Below are 16,862 nucleotides of genomic sequence, written 5' to 3' on the forward strand. Positions count from 1 at the left end.
TATATCAGCACATACACGATTGCCTTTCAGATGCCTCTCCTTAATCTGAATTATTTTGGCAGTCGATTACTTGCTCACTTGTTGGATGTACTTGTTTATGCTACTCTTAGGAGACTGTGCTAGTCATTACTGAAATGAACATGCGGGATAGTGTTCATGAATTTGTGCATTTTTAGTAGCAGCTGCCCACCCACAGAACTTTCCACCCCCATTGGTGCATTTTTTTGTGATTACAGCCTCACTCTAATTTGTCCCACCGAGTAAATCTGGCCGTACCTCCTAAAGCACTCTCCTTCCCATATTTTGGATTCTTGAGTACTTTGTTTGACAAATTCTGTCTGCTATAATTAAAAAATTAAATTGACATTACAAATTGGTAGAGTGTGCCTTTACATTTTGCTAACCATAGTGTGCAATCTTGCATGTGCACATTGCATAGGTAAGAGCACAGTAGACAAAGTAGTGGATAAGTAGCCATTCAGGTAAACTGTGATTACATGAAAGCGATGCAAGGAAAAAAGCAATATTAAATAAAGATGAGTACAATAAAGCAGAGTTCCAAAAAATGATGGGTGAGAGTACCTTCTGCTCGCGTGTCATCCACCACTGGACAAGATGTCCGTACTGAGACAAAGCTTGATTCAGAGTAACTACCTCGGCTATCCACTGCATAGAGAGTAAACCTGAAAGTAACAACAACAAAAAAAAAAAATAGCACCAGTAAGCACATCATTTATAAGGTAAAATAAGGTACAAGGGAAACAGGTAAGGTACAAGTGAGCAAAAGGTACTCAATATTGATTTAAAGCCATATGTATGTCCTGTCACCAAAGAAAATACATTGTAATTTGTGGTGTTACTTTCAGAGAGTGAGAAAGCATGCACACAAGGGAAGAAATGCTCTTTAAAAAGTATTGCAATTCATTGTCAGCTACAATTTACCCTAAAGGAAAAAAAAAAGTCTAAATTCTCTGTCCAGTTGGCATGTGGTTTCAGGAGGTTGTTGGCAGTTGAGAGATTCAATAAACTACCTGTTTAGCAATTGACTGATGGACACAGGTGTGGCCGACTGATGGGAAAACAGAAATTAAGAAAGGAAGCAGAACTAACAACAATAAAAGAAGGTGAGTATTTTTTTTATAATAAAGCAGGAAATGCAGGGCTCCTGTGGGTCATCAGAGTACCCTTTCTTATTAAGAGGCACCTGAACCATACCCCACCCAATTGACCAGATATCAACAACCTTCTCTTCCTTCTGCACCAGGAGCTGCTTGACTACATACATTGACCTGGCTGAAGCATGTTGAGAGGAGGAAAAACAGCAACAAAGCTGACCACCTTGGGGAAGTTGGGAAAGGGCTGCAAAAGGGCAGCGAATATGCATAAATTCAACCTGTACAGGCAGATCTTTGGTGGACATCCAGACTTTCAGGCCCATCTAATGACAGGAGCAAGGCTGTTCAAACCTTCCTCCACGCAAGGTAGCACCTGCAAATAAGTGGCTAAGCTTAAGGAACTAACACCTCTTTCAGTTATGGAAAGAGCAAAGGCTTGTAACTGTGAAAACACTGGAAAGGTGAGAGACCTGTGAGAAACCTTTTTGGCAGAGAGTAGGTTGAGCAATACGATGAAATTGTTGACAGAGAAAATAGTTGTGTTACCTTCTGAGTTTGGAATAACAGCTACAAAGTCACCAGAAATGTGGAACCACATCCACAAAGGAATAGGAGGGAAGGACATAGAGCGAGCCTACAGGATGATGATTACAAGGTTTAGTTTTTGAGCAGGCTGAACAGAAAGCAATAAAATCTCTCACATCCCCTCTCATTTCTAGCCTGTCACCATGTGACGTGTGAGTATTAATGTCTGTTGATGTCAGTGAATAACTTAAGTGGCCGAGGAATAAAGAATTACTCAAAGGCGCAGCTTCCTGGAACTTTAACATCTTCCAGTACTTACCTCACCTAACTCTCAACCTCCTGGGTAACCAGCTCAAACTGGATGAACATGGGTGTATTATCAGTCTAATGGTGCAGACCAATAACACTCTGTGAAACGCCACGTTATTGTGGTGTTATTATTTGTGTTATCCCAGAGATCCCAGAGACTATGATGTCAGGGGTTTTTGCCCTGGTAAGGTCTCCCTGAGGAAAATTGGCCCTGAAGGGCAGACAATGAACTATCCACATGATCCCTATGCAAGACCAAGGAATCAAGGGACCACTTTGCCTTGTCTGAGACAGGGGTACCAGGGGTGCGCCCTGGAGCCACCTTGTGGCTCAACACCCACAGGAGGCTTTTGCGGTTGAGGCCCAACTGCTGGGGCTGACTCTTGGGAAATGAAACATCATCTCTCTTGTGGGGAAGATATCTGAGCTAGCGTGCCAAGTTGAGAAATACTGGCAAAACATAACCTCACCTGGTGCCTCGATGGAGGCTAAACGACATTGAGTCCAAATGACCCATGTTTGGCACCTTAATTTTTGAGGAGGTATGGTTGCAAGGTGGTTAGAGCATTTGTAGTGGTAATCCCAGGACCCAATGATGGACACAGAAGGGAGCTATCAAGATGAGAAAAGGGTCCTCTCAGGTTTGGTTAGCTTGTGGGACTCCAGGGGCAGCTGACTGGTTCTGGGAGGCCCAGAGGAATGAGGCTCTGCCAGTAGTTAAAGCAGAGCATTTTGCAAGGTGTGGGAGGAGTTCAGTGAGGCCATGGAACAAGACTTTCAATTGGCCTCGAAGCAAGGTTGTCCTCCCAGAAGAGCACAAGGCTGTCCTCCCAGTAGGAGAGACTGTTCAGGATCCCAGGTCAGCTGAGAGACCTGGGAATGCATTGGTGTTGCCCTGGATGACCCTACAGGAGGTGTCTGATGGGAGGGAAGTCTGGACTTCTCTGATTAGATTTCTCCTCCTTTGACCTGGCCCGTGACACGTGGTAGAAAATGGAAGGATGGATCTTGGGCTAAAGGAATTCACTGGCTTCAGGGAGTGCTCTTTATGTGTAATTAACACCAGATTGTCCAGACTGATATCCATGGAAACTAGGGAATTTAAGTCAGTAGAAAATATAAAGGTGCAAACTCATCTGGGAGACACTTTTTGACATCTTCGCACTTTAGATTTGCTTGGCTAAAATGCACAAAAAGGCATCAGCAAGAGAGACACCAGTCAAGCCACTTTGAACCAAAGTACAGAACTGGAAGACAAAATCTGCCATTCTGCTTTAACTTGATGGATGAGAAAGAGAAAAGGAGCTTTTTCTCTCCCGTGGGTTCCATAATAAAAACTTGCTAGAGAGTAATCTTTAAATGAATGCCTTGCCCACTCAGCTGAAGCTCACTCTTGTGTCCTACCAGTCAGGTAATTCAGTACTGTTATTGCTCATTCTGTGGTATAAGAGAAAGGATTTGGTAAAAAACAAGGGGAGAACAGTTTACCGGGCAAGAGGGTCTCTAACACATTTTTCATTCTAGATTTTTGGATCATGAATAGGTAAGTGCATTCTAAATGCAATGTCCACTGGCCTGTCAACAGTAGCTTGGGCTGATTAGCTGCTACACTTATTCTAAGTCAAACCCTGGAGTGAATCAGATCCTTCTGAGGCATTCATGGCTAGAATCAGTAATGGGCTTGCACCATAGGCAGACTCTGATGCAGGAATTGGACAGAACTTACAGTAAAAATAAATAAATAAACTCCAGCAATGCAAATCTCACAGGAATCAATCAAAAGCAGAAGACAAAACCTGGGAGGACAACACACATCAAGGAATCACTGACAAAAATACTGTCCTGTTAAAATGACACCCCATTATAAAGAAGCTTGCAAAACCATCTTCAGCACTACTGTCACTACTGTTAGCAGCAATAATGTTAAGAAATTATTTTCTGCATGATTTTATGAGTCTCTCACACTGTTGTTGAGGACCTTTGACCTAGTCTTCTTTACAACATTGTTTGAGTTTATTGAGGTTTTGGGCATTGTTTCATGCACAGAGCAATTCCAGCATTGCACACTCCAAATTCAATCAGAGCGAAAGTCTAAACACAATAACAGTAAAAGAAATGCGCTTGTGCAGGGTAAATAATGTTGGTGTTTACTGTGATCACATATTATGGACAAAGTTCTCCCTCTATTAGAGGGAATAATAAATAATATCCAGTTATGTGTCAGATTGATTTTTCAAAGAAAGGAATCAAAAGCAATTAAAAGCATAATATTTTTAAACATTGTTTTCTTTGCCAGTGGGAAAATTTTTAAGAAAGTGAATAAAGTACTGAGAAATATTTAAAAGTACTTATAATATTAACTTTATGCTTTCAGAAGTACTTTCACAGTTACCACTGTAGAGACAACAGAATGGCAAAAAGGGAAACCACATAACAGAAACAAAATGAATGACTAAATTGAACTCAAATGTTAAAAACATTTTGACACACATGAAAAATAAAGAATTAAATTAAACTATTACTAATTTAATAAAAGTTGCATTTTTCCTAAGGCCATTTGGATTTGTTTCATGCACTGTGTTTTGAGATTTGTTCCCTTGCTGTCAAATGACTGTTTTGTTTGTAACATGACCTGTTTGGACATTGCTCACATAGTTTGTCTGGTGTTGTTATTCAGCAGGGTGGATGTGGTATTCCCCAAGAACCTCACTAAAGACACACGGACCTCACTGGCTCCTCTGCCCAGCAAAACAATGCCAGCATGTAACAGTCACATAGTTGAAATTATGTGGTCGCATACCGTGCAGATGGCTATAGTAACATAGGGGAGAATGAAAAAGCAAAATGCAGTTTGGTAAGCGTGTTGGGAATAAAGATCTGATATTACAAGTTTCATCTTTTTCCTTTTTTAAATTGCTTAAACGGCTGGATCAATGCTAATTTTTCACCCTGCACAATTTCACAGCAATTGCGAGATTCTTATGTACATTTAAAAACCCATTTAAGTCAAAAGATTAAGCCTCTCAGTGGCTCAGCTGTGGAGAAGAATCACATGCATTAATGATTACAGACAGATTTTAAAGAAAATGTTTACGAAATTTAAAAAAAGACATTAAGATCGTCTTGCACAACAACAATACACGGGGGTATTTAACTTCTTAATGGGTCTCATTCATACAATAGTAGAAGCAGAACTATGGGTATAGTGTCCGAACCCCAAAATGGCACTAAGTGATAATAAAGTTCACATAGGAGAAAGAAGCAAATGGCCACCGTCTGGCCTGCCACAAAAATGTCAAATCATCAAGTAAGAGAACTGGCAAGATATGTAAAACCACCAAGACTATCTCCACCTTACCCTAAGAGGCACTTTCCTTTGTCTCTTTGCTTTTCTCTCCACATTGCTTGCATATAGCTCATCACTGTTTATCCCCCATCTCTAATTCAGTGTCTGTCACATCTATTCCAATCTTGTCTGGCTGCACATGGCTTCTTCGGAAGGGGCTTGGTTTTGTCCATGTGCCATAGTTTTGAAAGCTCAGCACACAATGAACTGGACAAATGGCAGATTAATGTTTGAGTAAATTAACAATGTTGCCATTAAAGTAACTATTGTCCTCTAATTTAATGAGACAGTGGAGAGATGGGTGAACAAGAGATGACAAGACCGAAAGCTCAGACACAGCGCAAGGGAGAAGGAGTGAGGGAAAGTGATAGTGAGAGAGGATCAATTAGGGCAGTATTTTTGGCACGCCGAAAGAAGCTAGGGCAGTAGGGAAAGCCTTTTCCATTACATCAACATTTGGACACACATCAGATGACCCTGTCCATAAATCAATCAAAGCCAAAGAATTGTTTTTTATTGCCTGAAGAATTTGTGTCAGCTTACAATATCTCATTACTTTGAAATCCTCCAGCCTGAGTGGCATTAGACTGGTGTACCAGCCCTAAATAAAACTGCCTGCCTTTTAATGTAAATTAGAAAAATTAGCTCAGCTCTGAATGAGCTCATTTGCAGATCACAAAGACTCCACAGTCCAAAGTAATAATGACAACACCCCATTAAAAGTCATTCACTTTTAAATACTGGATATTTCTGGAAACTGGAACGTCAGGAATACAGTGAATGACATCTCACACCCTCAAAGTGATCATTTTGTTGGGTGAGCTAGTCTCTACCATCCACACACATTTTAAATCTGAAATGCATCAGCCCATTTTGACAAAAAAGCCATTTCTGTGTGAAAGAATATTACATGTTAGGGTGCACACCCACTTCTGATTTAACATTTGTCATGTGTTGGCAAAACAAAACTGAAACAAATGTATGTTGTTTGCTGCTGCTTGCTTTGAAGCATGTCACTGGTTTGAGGTTCTCATGCAGCTCTTTACTCTTGATAGCCATGACTATTAAGTTATCATAACCACAAATTTGGCATTTTCCTACTGATTGGTAGCCCAAAATCAATAAGGGAGAAACCAAAAAGAAGGATAGACAAAAATGGAAAATAGTTGGCATTTTTTTTAGAATGCTGTCATTGTGATTTAGTGTGTTGTGATTTAGTTCTGTGTATGTTACCTTTGTAAACCAGTAGCAAGCTGTGAGCAGTCACTGCATGGTTGGACACACTTGCTAAGGCTTGCACTATGCTGTTGAGTCATGCAATACTGTGACAGATGAGTTATATTTGAAATTATTATTATTATTATTTATTTTTTAAATATATAACAATGTCATAACAAAACGTAATTTGGGAATAAGAAATATTGCACTGTTCATCCTGTTACATTAAAACATGTAACTATGAACTGAAAGTAATAGTTACTGTTTCTTAAAGAGCATGAGACTAGCTACTGAGCCTTGTGCCCACACAGTTAGGCTAGCACATTTCAGACCTGTAAGTGATCTGAACAATTCCTCCAAAGCTCACCAAGTAAATACTGCATAGAAAACAAGCAATGAGGTCTGTATTTAATGAGTGACCAGTGCCTCCAGCACTATAAAAAGGCTTCAATAAGTACTTTGTTCCAAAGACAAAATTGCTATATGAACAAGTTCATATAGAGACTACAGAAGCCTACTGAAAAAGAGGACACTGTTATCAAAACGGAGCTTTGAGTAGGGCTTTGCACAACAAACCTTTGAGAGAAAAGTTAGTTGAGGCATTTCATCACTGTTAGGGAGGATGCAGCCTAATAAGAACTCACCTTTGCAAAAGCTATCACAGTAGCCAGACAGTCACAGACAATAAAGAAGAAACAGACTGGTTTGAGAGGTGACACGAGTGCTAGCCAGGCAACGATGGATGTGGTGCACTTCAAGAGTGGGAAACCGCATAAAAACAATGCCAAGGAGCTGACATGGAGCTATCCAAACACCAAGAAAACAGTGCAGAGCAGATGGGAACATAAAGCATGTCCTAAATGTGGGAAATCACCCTGCCACCCAGCATGGCAGTGCCCTGCTAAGAATGCAGAATGCAACAACTGTGGTAAACAAGGACATTATGGGAAAGTATGTAGTTTCACCACGAAAATTAAAAAAGTTGAAGAGAACTTGGGTGAACTGTTGTTAGGAAAATCACAAGGTACCATGGGTGGCAGATATTAACATATAGGACAGTGAAGTGGCCTTCAAAATACATACTGGGGTTTGTGTTACAGCTGTTCCTAAGCAAGTGTTAGCAAGCACGAGTCAAATACAGATAGCTGGACCTAGAAAAACCCAGAAATTGTCCTGGTGGAGCAAAATTAACTGTAGTCAATTGTAATCTTTATAGTGCCATGTGGACAATATCCTATTGTGAACAATGGAGCTTTGTGAACCGGTTAGGGAAGTTCATACCAAATGTGACTGAAAAAAGATAAACAACTAAGAAACTTTGTGTCCAAGAAGAATCCATGGTGATGGGGTCATAAGGAGTACCAAGGATTTTACAGCCCGAAGCAGGAACTGTTTCTTGCCCCAGGAGCAACAAAAAACTCATCTTATGGTCTGTGTGTGGTGATCAGAGATGGGCAGTAACGCGTTACTATAATCCGATTACTTTTTCAAGTAACGAGTAAAGTAAGGGATTACTATTGCAAAAACGGTAATTAGATTACCGTTACTTTCCTGTAGGAACGCCGCGTTACTGCGTTACTAAAACCGTGATTTTTTGCGGGAATGTCTCATGAAAGTGACGTAAGCAAGTGCGACATTCGTGAAAACAGCTGTGTACAGATCAACAATGGATCATATATCGAGTGCGGGAGAGAGTATGAGCGTGCAGTGTTTAAAGCGTGGAAGTACTGACCTTATTTTAAGTTTGATTAAAAAGTGACAAAAAAATTAGTGTCCGTTGTGCGTGGGAAGAAAACTTCTTTTTAACAGCGAAAAAAAACCCCTAAACTTCCAAGAAAACACCAAGTGCACTACGAAGTAATGGGAAACTCACAGAGAAACTCGCGGCTTCTTCCGCTGACCGCTGCGGCACACCTGCACCAGGGTAAACCTCCGCCTACCCGACTCCTGCTTTACAGGTGAAAATAGAGCAACAGGACCGCTGAGTCTTTGACTTTATTTATTTCTGCTGTGTTTTACTTGCATCTATTTGAAAGAGTGAGTGTAAACACACACAAAAAAATTATTTTATGTGCTGGAATGTGCAGAAAATAGGTTTAAATATTAAACAAATTTCTTCCAGTCAGCGAATGTTGCATATAATTAAATTTTTGCTTGATGCATAAAGTTAAAAGATTAAAACTAATAAAACAAGTTTTTAAAAGAGACTTTTCCATTTGATTACATTTTGTATGATGGATTATGTAGAAAAAGTAGAATTGGGCTGAAAGATCTATCACTTTATCACCTCTTCAGGTTGTAAATCGTGTTTTAAAAAGTAACTAAGTAACTAAGTAATTAATTACTTTTGAAAATAAGTAATCAGTAAAGTAACGGGATTATCAGTAATTAGTTACTGATTACTTTTTTCAAGTAACTTGACCAACACTGGTGGTGATGATACAAAAGATAGAGAGATATGGCCACCATATCTCTACTGATGAAAGATACTAAAATATATGTCAAGTCTGTGCTGGATAATCTTCTAATAAGTGATAGATACCAGTTGTGTGTGAAACTTGTTTGTTTACAAATCGTAAAATTCTGTGTTGAGGCTTTGGCCAGACAGGAACCAGTTGGAGGGATTGGTACAAGACTACTGGACTAAGAGGGCAGGTCTAGGTGTGCATGAAAACCTTTTTACTATGGCCTTCTCAACAATCTTTGGTAAAAATGCAGAGAATGTGATGGTCAGACAGTGTGGTGTCACGGACTAAGCAGTAAGATAGGTGAGTTAGTTCTCAAATACAGCACATGCATCAAAGAAAGGGCAAATGTAAAAGAACCTCTAACACTGATCAAATTTCTAGACAGTTCATGGCAAAAACTAGCTGGGATCTATTCACTCTAAGGGAAAATAGCTTTTTTTATTTTACTATTTCTTCTACATTCAGATCAGCCCACCAAGATTCAGAGATGTAGTCCTTTACTTGACATTGATATTTCCTTAACACAGCATCCGTAAGATACTTCCAAACGACAAAATATCACAGTCCTCAGGACATGAAATGAAAGAGTTTGCAGTTAACTATAGCTTTGAAAATGTAATCAGCAGCCCTAAATACCCTCAAAGTAACACTGAGGCAGTGCATGCTATTCAAACTGTTCAAATCTGCTTAAAAAACTCAGAGACCGTTATCATGCATTGTTGGCCTACAGAGACGTACCTCTGAGAAATGCCTAGAGCTCTAACCAGCTACTCATGAGCAGTTGCCTGAACACCACATACTGGAAGCCTATACTTCCAGGGAGGGTGCAGCCAGCTCTGCCAAACCTGCAATCATTGCAGCACAAGGAAAGGGCACAAAGATGAATGCATGCCAAGTCTTTCAATAGGAGGTACAGAACAAGGGACCTTGCAAAGTTATGACCAAAGGCCATCTTTGGAACTCTGATGTAAAAGCACAAGGCACAGTGATGATCCATACACAACAGCTCACTGTTCAAAAGGGGACACTGAGGAGAAATCCTTACCCTCAGGCTCTTGTACCACTGGCACCAAAGCCTCAGGGTGAGAATTAGCAGGAACACCAACCAAAACTGGAGTGTTCTGCAAAGTTAGGGTCTGGGACTCAGCAAAAACCTCAGAGCACATCTGACATCAAGAGAACAAGGTTACACAGAAAAACAGCAAAGCTGCAGGGACTTACACTATCAAAGCCTAACTGTATATTGTGATAAGGTGATTTTTTAGTGGGAAAAAGAGGTGTTAAAAACATGCCTTGAGAATATTCTGTGTGTTATTGTAGTTGAGTCATAGTTCACCACAATTTTAAAATAAGGCATATGAGCTCTAATATAATCAATTTGACATTTAACCTTTCTGAATGATGTCATCAAAAATCAATAGAGTCTTTACTTTCTGTGAAAGAGCCTAACACAAGGCAAAAGACGTTCTTTATTGATACGTACAGAGAGAAACCATGGTTGATGTTTAACCTGTATTTTTTTTCATGAGACAGCAGGCAGTTTAGGTGTTTTTAAATGTTTTGTTTAATGGCAAGCGGTGGTTATGTCTGTGCAGGTGCTGCTGGCACTCCATCAGAGAAGAAACAAGATAAAAGAAAAGCTGAAATACAGTGGTTGGTTCAGGAATTCAGGTTGGCAAAAGAATGGACAGAAGGACAGAGGAATTTAGAAAATCTGTCTAACAGGTTAGGTGTCTGGAGACACTGCCATAAATAGTCTGAGGCAATTAGAAACAGCTGAGCATGTCATGGTGCTGGGTCGTAGACCCAGCGTTTTGTGTTTTATGATTAGGGCGATCGTGGCTCAAGAGTTGGCAGTTTGCCTTGTAATCGGAAGGTTGCCGGTTCGAGCCCCAGCTTGGACAGTCTCGGTCGTTGTGTCCTTGGGCAAGACACTTCACCCGTTGCCTACTGGTGGTGGTCAGAGGGCCCGGTGGCGCCAGTGTCCGGCAGCCTCGCCTCTGTCAGTGCGCCCCAGGGTGGCTGTGGCTACAATGTAGCTTACCATCACCAGTGTGTGAATGTGTGCGTGAATGGATGGATGACTGGATATGTAAAGCGCTTTGGGGTCCTTAGGGACTAGAAAAAGCGCTATATAAATACAGGCCATTTACCATTATTTTCCTCTGTTCTAGTTATTCTGATTTTGGTATTCTTGTGCCCAGTTCGTGTTCTGGATTTCCTGTTTTATTTTGAAGGTCTGTGTGTGTTGTCATTGTGTTCAGCTTTTATCCTCCAGTCGTCTTTGTGTATTAGCATCAGCTGTTCTTCCCTCCTGCGTGTGATTACCTGATTACCTTGTGTGTGTGTATACAGGGAGTGCAGAATTACAGGGAGTGCAGAATTATTAGGCAAATGAGTATTTTGTCCACATCATCTTCTTCATGCATGTTGTCTTACTCCAAGCTGTATAGGCTCGAAAGCCTACTACCAATTAAGCATATTAGGTGATGTGCATCTCTGTAATGAGAAGGGGTGTGGTCTAATGACATCAACACCCTATATCAGGTGTGCATAATTATTAGGCAACGTCCTTTCCTTTGGCAAAATGGGTCAAAAGTAGGACTTGACAGGCTCAGAAAAGTCAAAAATAGTGAGATATCTTGCAGAGGGATGCAGCAGTCTCAAAATTGCAAAGCTTCTGAAGCGTGATCATCGAACAATCAAGCGTTTCATTCAAAATAGTCAACAGGGTCGCAAGAAGCGTGTGGAAAATACAACTTGCCTAATAATTCTGCACTCCCTGTATTAGGCAAGTTGTATTTTTGAGGAATAATTTTATTATTGAACAACAACCATGTTCTCAATGAACCCAAAAAACTCATTAACATCAAAGCTGAATGTTTTTGGAAGTAGTTTTTAGTTTGTTTTTAGTTTTAGCTATTTTAGGGGGATATCTGTGTGTGCAGGTGACTATTACTGTGCATAATTATTAGGCAACTTAACAAAAAACAAATATATACCCATTTCAATTATTTATTTTTACCAGTGAAACCAATATAACATCTCCACATTCACAAATATACATTTCTGACATTCAAAAACAAAACAAAAACAAATCAGCGACCAATATAGCCACCTTTCTTTGCAAGGACACTCAAAAGCCTGCCATCCATGGATTCTGTCAGTGTTGTGATCTGTTCACCATCAACATTGCGTGCAGCAGCAACCACAGCCTCCCAGACACTGTTCAGAGAGGTGTACTGTTTTCCCTCCTTGTAAATCTCACATTTGATGATGGACCACAGGTTCTCAATGGGGTTCAGATCAGGTGAACAAGGAGGCCATGTCATTAGTTTCTCTTCTTTTATACCCTTTCTTGCCAGCCACGCTGTGGAGTACGTGGACGCGTGTGATGGAGCATTGTCCTGCATGAAAATCATGTTTTTCTTGAAGGATGCAGACTTCTTCCTGTACCACTGCTTGAAGAAGGTGTCTTCCAGAAACTGGCAGTAGGACTGGGAGTTGAGCTTGACTCCATCCTCAACCCGAAAAGGCCCCACAAGCTCATCTTTGATGATACCAGCCCAAACCAGTACTCCACCTCCACCTTGCTGGCGTCTGAGTCGGACTGGAGCTCTCTGCCCTTTACCAATCCAGCCACGGGCCCATCCATCTGGCCCATCAAGACTCACTCTCATTTCATCAGTCCATAAAACCTTAGAAAAACCAGTCTTGAGATATTTCTTGGCCCAGTCTTGACGTTTCAGCTTGTGTGTCTTGTTCAGTGGTGGTCGTCTTTCAGCCTTTCTTACCTTGGCCATGTCTCTGAGTATTGCACACCTTGTGCTTTTGGGCACTCCAGTGATGTTGCAGCTCTGAAATATGGCCAAACTGGTGGCAAGTGGCATCTTGGCAGCTGCACGCTTGACTTTTCTCAGTTCATGGGCAGTTATTTTGCGCCTCGGTTTTTCCACACGCTTCTTGCGACCCTGTTGACTATTTTGAATGAAACGCTTGATTGTTCGATGATCACGCTTCAGAAGCTTTGCAATTTTGAGACTGCTGCATCCCTCTGCAAGATATCTCACTATTTTTGACTTTTCTGAGCCTGTCAAGTCCTTCTTTTGACCCAATTTGCCAAAAGAAAGGAAGTTGCCTAATAATTATGCACACCTGATATAGGGTGTTGATGTCATTAGACCACACCCCTTCTCATTACAGAGATGCACATCACTTAATATGCTTAATTGGTAGTAGGCTTTCGAGCCTATACAGCTTGGAGTAAGACAACATGCATGAAGAGGATGATGTGGACAAAATACTCATTTGCCTAATAATTCTGCACTCCCTATACAGTGGGGCAAAAAAGTATTTAGTCAGCCACCGATTGTGCAAGTTCCCCCACTTAAAATGATGACAGAGGTCAGTAATTTGCACCAGAGGTACACTTCAACTGTGAGAGACAGAATGTGAAAAAAAAATCCATGAATCCACATGGTAGGATTTGTAAAGAATTTATTCGTAATTCAGGGTGGAAAATAAGTATTTGGTCAATAACAAAAATACAACTCAATACTTTGTAACATAACCTTTGTTGGCAATAACAGAGGTCAAACGTTTACTATAGGTCTTTACCAGGTTTGCACACACAGTAGCTGGTATTTTGGCCCATTCCTCCATGCAGATCTTCTCGAGAGCAATGATGTTTTGGGGCTGTCGCCGAGCAACACGGACTTTCAACTCCCGCCACAGATTTTCTATGGGGTTGAGGTCTGGAGACTGGCTAGGCCACTCCAGGACATTCAAATGCTTCTTACGGAGCCACTCCTTTGTTGCCCGGGCGGTGTGTTTTGGATCATTGTCATGTTGGAAGACCCAGCTTCGTTTCATCTTCAAAGTTCTCACTGATGGAAGGAGGTTTTGGCTCAAAATCTCACGATACATGGCCCCATTCATTCTGTCCTTAACACGGATCAGTCGTCCTGTCCCCTTGGCAGAAAAACAGCCCCATAGCATGATGTTTCCACCCCCATGCTTCACAGTAGGTATGGTGTTCTTGGGATGCAACTCAGTATTCTTCTTCCTCCAAACACGACGAGTTGAGTTTATACCAAAAAGTTCTACTTTGGTTTCATCTGACCACATGACATTCTCCCAATCCTCTGCTGTATCATCCATGTGCTCTCTGGCAAACTTCAGACGGGCCTGGACATGCACTGGCTTCAGCAGCGGAACACGTCTGGCACTGCGGGATTTGATTCCCTGCCGTTGTAGTGTGTTACTGATGGTGACCTTTGTTACTTTGGTCCCAGCTCTCTGCAGGTCATTCACCAGGTCCCCCTGTGTGGTTCTGGGATCTTTGCTCACCGTTCTCATGATCATTTTGACCCCACGGGATGAGATCTTGCGTGGAGCCCCAGATCGAGGGAGATTATCAGTGGTCTTGTATGTCTTCCATTTTCTGATGATTGCTCCCACAGTTGAATTTTTTCACACCAAGCTGCTTGCCTATTGTAGATTCACTCTTCCCAGTCTGGTGCAGGTCTACAATACTTTTCCTGGTGTCCTTCGAAAGCTCTTTGGTCTTGGCCATGGCGGAGTTTGGAGTCTGACTGTTTGAGGCTGTGGACAGGTGTCTTTTATACAGATGATGAGTTCAAACAGGTGCCATTCATACAGGTAACGAGTTATTGACCAAATACTTATTTTCCACCCTGATTTACGAATAAATTCTTTACAAATCCCACCATGTGGATTCATGGATTTTTTTTTCACATTCTGTCTCTCACAGTTGAAGTGTACCTCTGGTGCAAATTACTGACCTCTGTCATCATTTTAAGTGGGGGAACTTGCACAATCGGTGGCTGACTAAATACTTTTTTGCCCCACTGTATATAGTGGGTGTCGGTCTGTGCTTGTTGTTGGCTCGTTTGTGTTCCATGGTGTTTAGTTTCCTCTCTCTGCGTCTCTCTGTCCCGCACCCCGTTTCGTATGTTCTCAGGTTTGTTATTTAGTTTTCCCAGTTTAGGTTTCTTTAGTCATTTGTCATTTCTCATTGCCTGTTTTGCCACTCCGCCACTTGTAAATAAACGTCACTCGCATCATCAGTCACTGCCTGCATTTTGGGTCCTTTTTCCTCCCACACCACACGGATCGCCCCAGCAGCCGTGACAGTACAAGCTGACCAAACATGGACCCAGTGGCATCTGCACCTTCCGAGGAGCTTCGGGAGGAATTAATCGACTCAATTTTGAGGTGGATTGAGCATGAGGGGAAGGAATTTCGCCACGCCTTGGAAGCCCGGCTACAGCGGCTAATTTCTGACTTTCCCTGGTTGCTCAGCTCACTTCATATTCATTGGTTGCTCACAACTCTTCATATTCATGAAGCAGATGTGAGGAAGCAGTTTAAGAACCTGAATGCTCGGAAAGCTCCCGGCCCAGACGGTGTGTCTCCTGCCACCCTCAGACACTGTGCAAACGAGCTGGCCCCAGTGTTTTCTGGCATTTTCAACTCCTCACTGCAGGCATGTCATGTGCCTGCCTGCTTCAAGTCCTCCACCATAATCCCTGTCCCCAAGAAACCTAGGATCACTGGACTAAATGACTACAGACCCGTGGCTCTGACATCTGTGGTCATGAAGTCTTTTGAGCGCCTAGTTCTCTCCCATCTCAGGACCCTCACGGCCCCCCTCCTGGACCCCCTGCAGTTTGCATATAGAGCCAACAGGTCTGTAGACGACGCCATCAACATGGCCCTACACTTCATCCTGCAGCATCTGGACTCCCCAGGAACCTACGCCAGGATCCTGTTTGTGGACTTCAGCTCTGCCTTCAACACCATCCTTCCAGACCATCTCCGAGACAAGCTTTCCCAGATGAATGTGCCTGATCCCATCTGCCGGTGGATCACTGACTTCCTGACGGACAGGAAGCAGCATGTGAGGCTGGGAAAGAATGTCTCGGACTCCCGGACCATCAGCACCGGCTCCCCTCAGGGCTGTGTTCTTTCTCCTCTGCTCTTCTCCCTGTACACCAACTGCTGCACCTCCACCCACCAGTCTGTCAAGCTAATCAAGTTTGCAGATGACACCACCGTTATTGGACTCATCTCTGACGGGGATGAGTCTGCCTACAGGAGGGAGGTTGAACGTCTGGTGTCCTGGTGCAGCCACAACAACCTGGTGCTGAATGCCCAGAAGACAGTGGAGATTATTGTGGACTTCAGGAAGCACACAGCCCCACTCCCCCCCATCATCCTGACTGACACCCCCATCACCTCTGTGGACTCATTCCGCTTCCTGGGTACCACCATCACCCAGGACCTGAAGTGGGAGCCCACCATCACCTCCGTCATCAAGAAAGCCCAGCAGAGGATGTACTTCCTGAGGCAGCTGAAGAAATTCAACCTGCCAACACGGACGATGATGCAGTTCTACACTGCAATCATCGAGTCCATCCTCACCTCCTCCATCACCGTGTGGTACGCTGGAGCCACTATCAGGGACAAACAGAGACTGCAGCGTGTTGTGCGCTCTGCTGAGAAGGTGATTGGCTGCAGACTCCCATCTTTGCAGGACCTGTACACCTCCAGGACATTGCGGCGTGCAGCTCGGATCTCAGCTGACCCTTCTCACCCTGGACACAGTCTGTTTGACCTGCTCCCCTCAGGCAGGAGGCTCCGGTCCATTCGCACCAGAACCTCTCGCCATAAGAACAGTTTCTTCCCCTCTGCTGTTGGACACATGAACAATAACCATATGACTGTACCCGCCACTAACACATGACCCTACGCTGTGTCACTGCATCATTCCATGTTTGGCACTGATCACCACCTGCACTCATGTATATATCTTTCAACGTAGCACTCTTAATTCTTATTCTCATGTATATATCTCAT

At 42.5% G+C, this 16,862-nt stretch overlaps 1 protein-coding gene across 1 annotated transcript in view; it reads right to left on the reverse strand.

The window, feature by feature from the left end:
- Nucleotides 1-16,862, reverse strand: part of astn2 (astrotactin 2) — a 303,910-nt gene that overhangs the window by 5,677 nt on the left and 281,371 nt on the right. The window contains exon 21 of the mRNA XM_085279739.1: nt 583-683. Coding sequence (XP_085135865.1) covers nt 583-683 — 101 coding nt within the window. The remainder of the gene's footprint in view (nt 1-582; nt 684-16,862) is intronic.

This window comes from Mchenga conophoros, linkage group LG7, assembly GCF_057382185.1.
Source record: "Mchenga conophoros isolate Kocher_MC1m ecotype Shallow Benthic linkage group LG7, M_conophoros_male_GT1.1, whole genome shotgun sequence".
Taxonomy (NCBI): Eukaryota; Metazoa; Chordata; class Actinopteri; order Cichliformes; family Cichlidae; genus Mchenga; species Mchenga conophoros.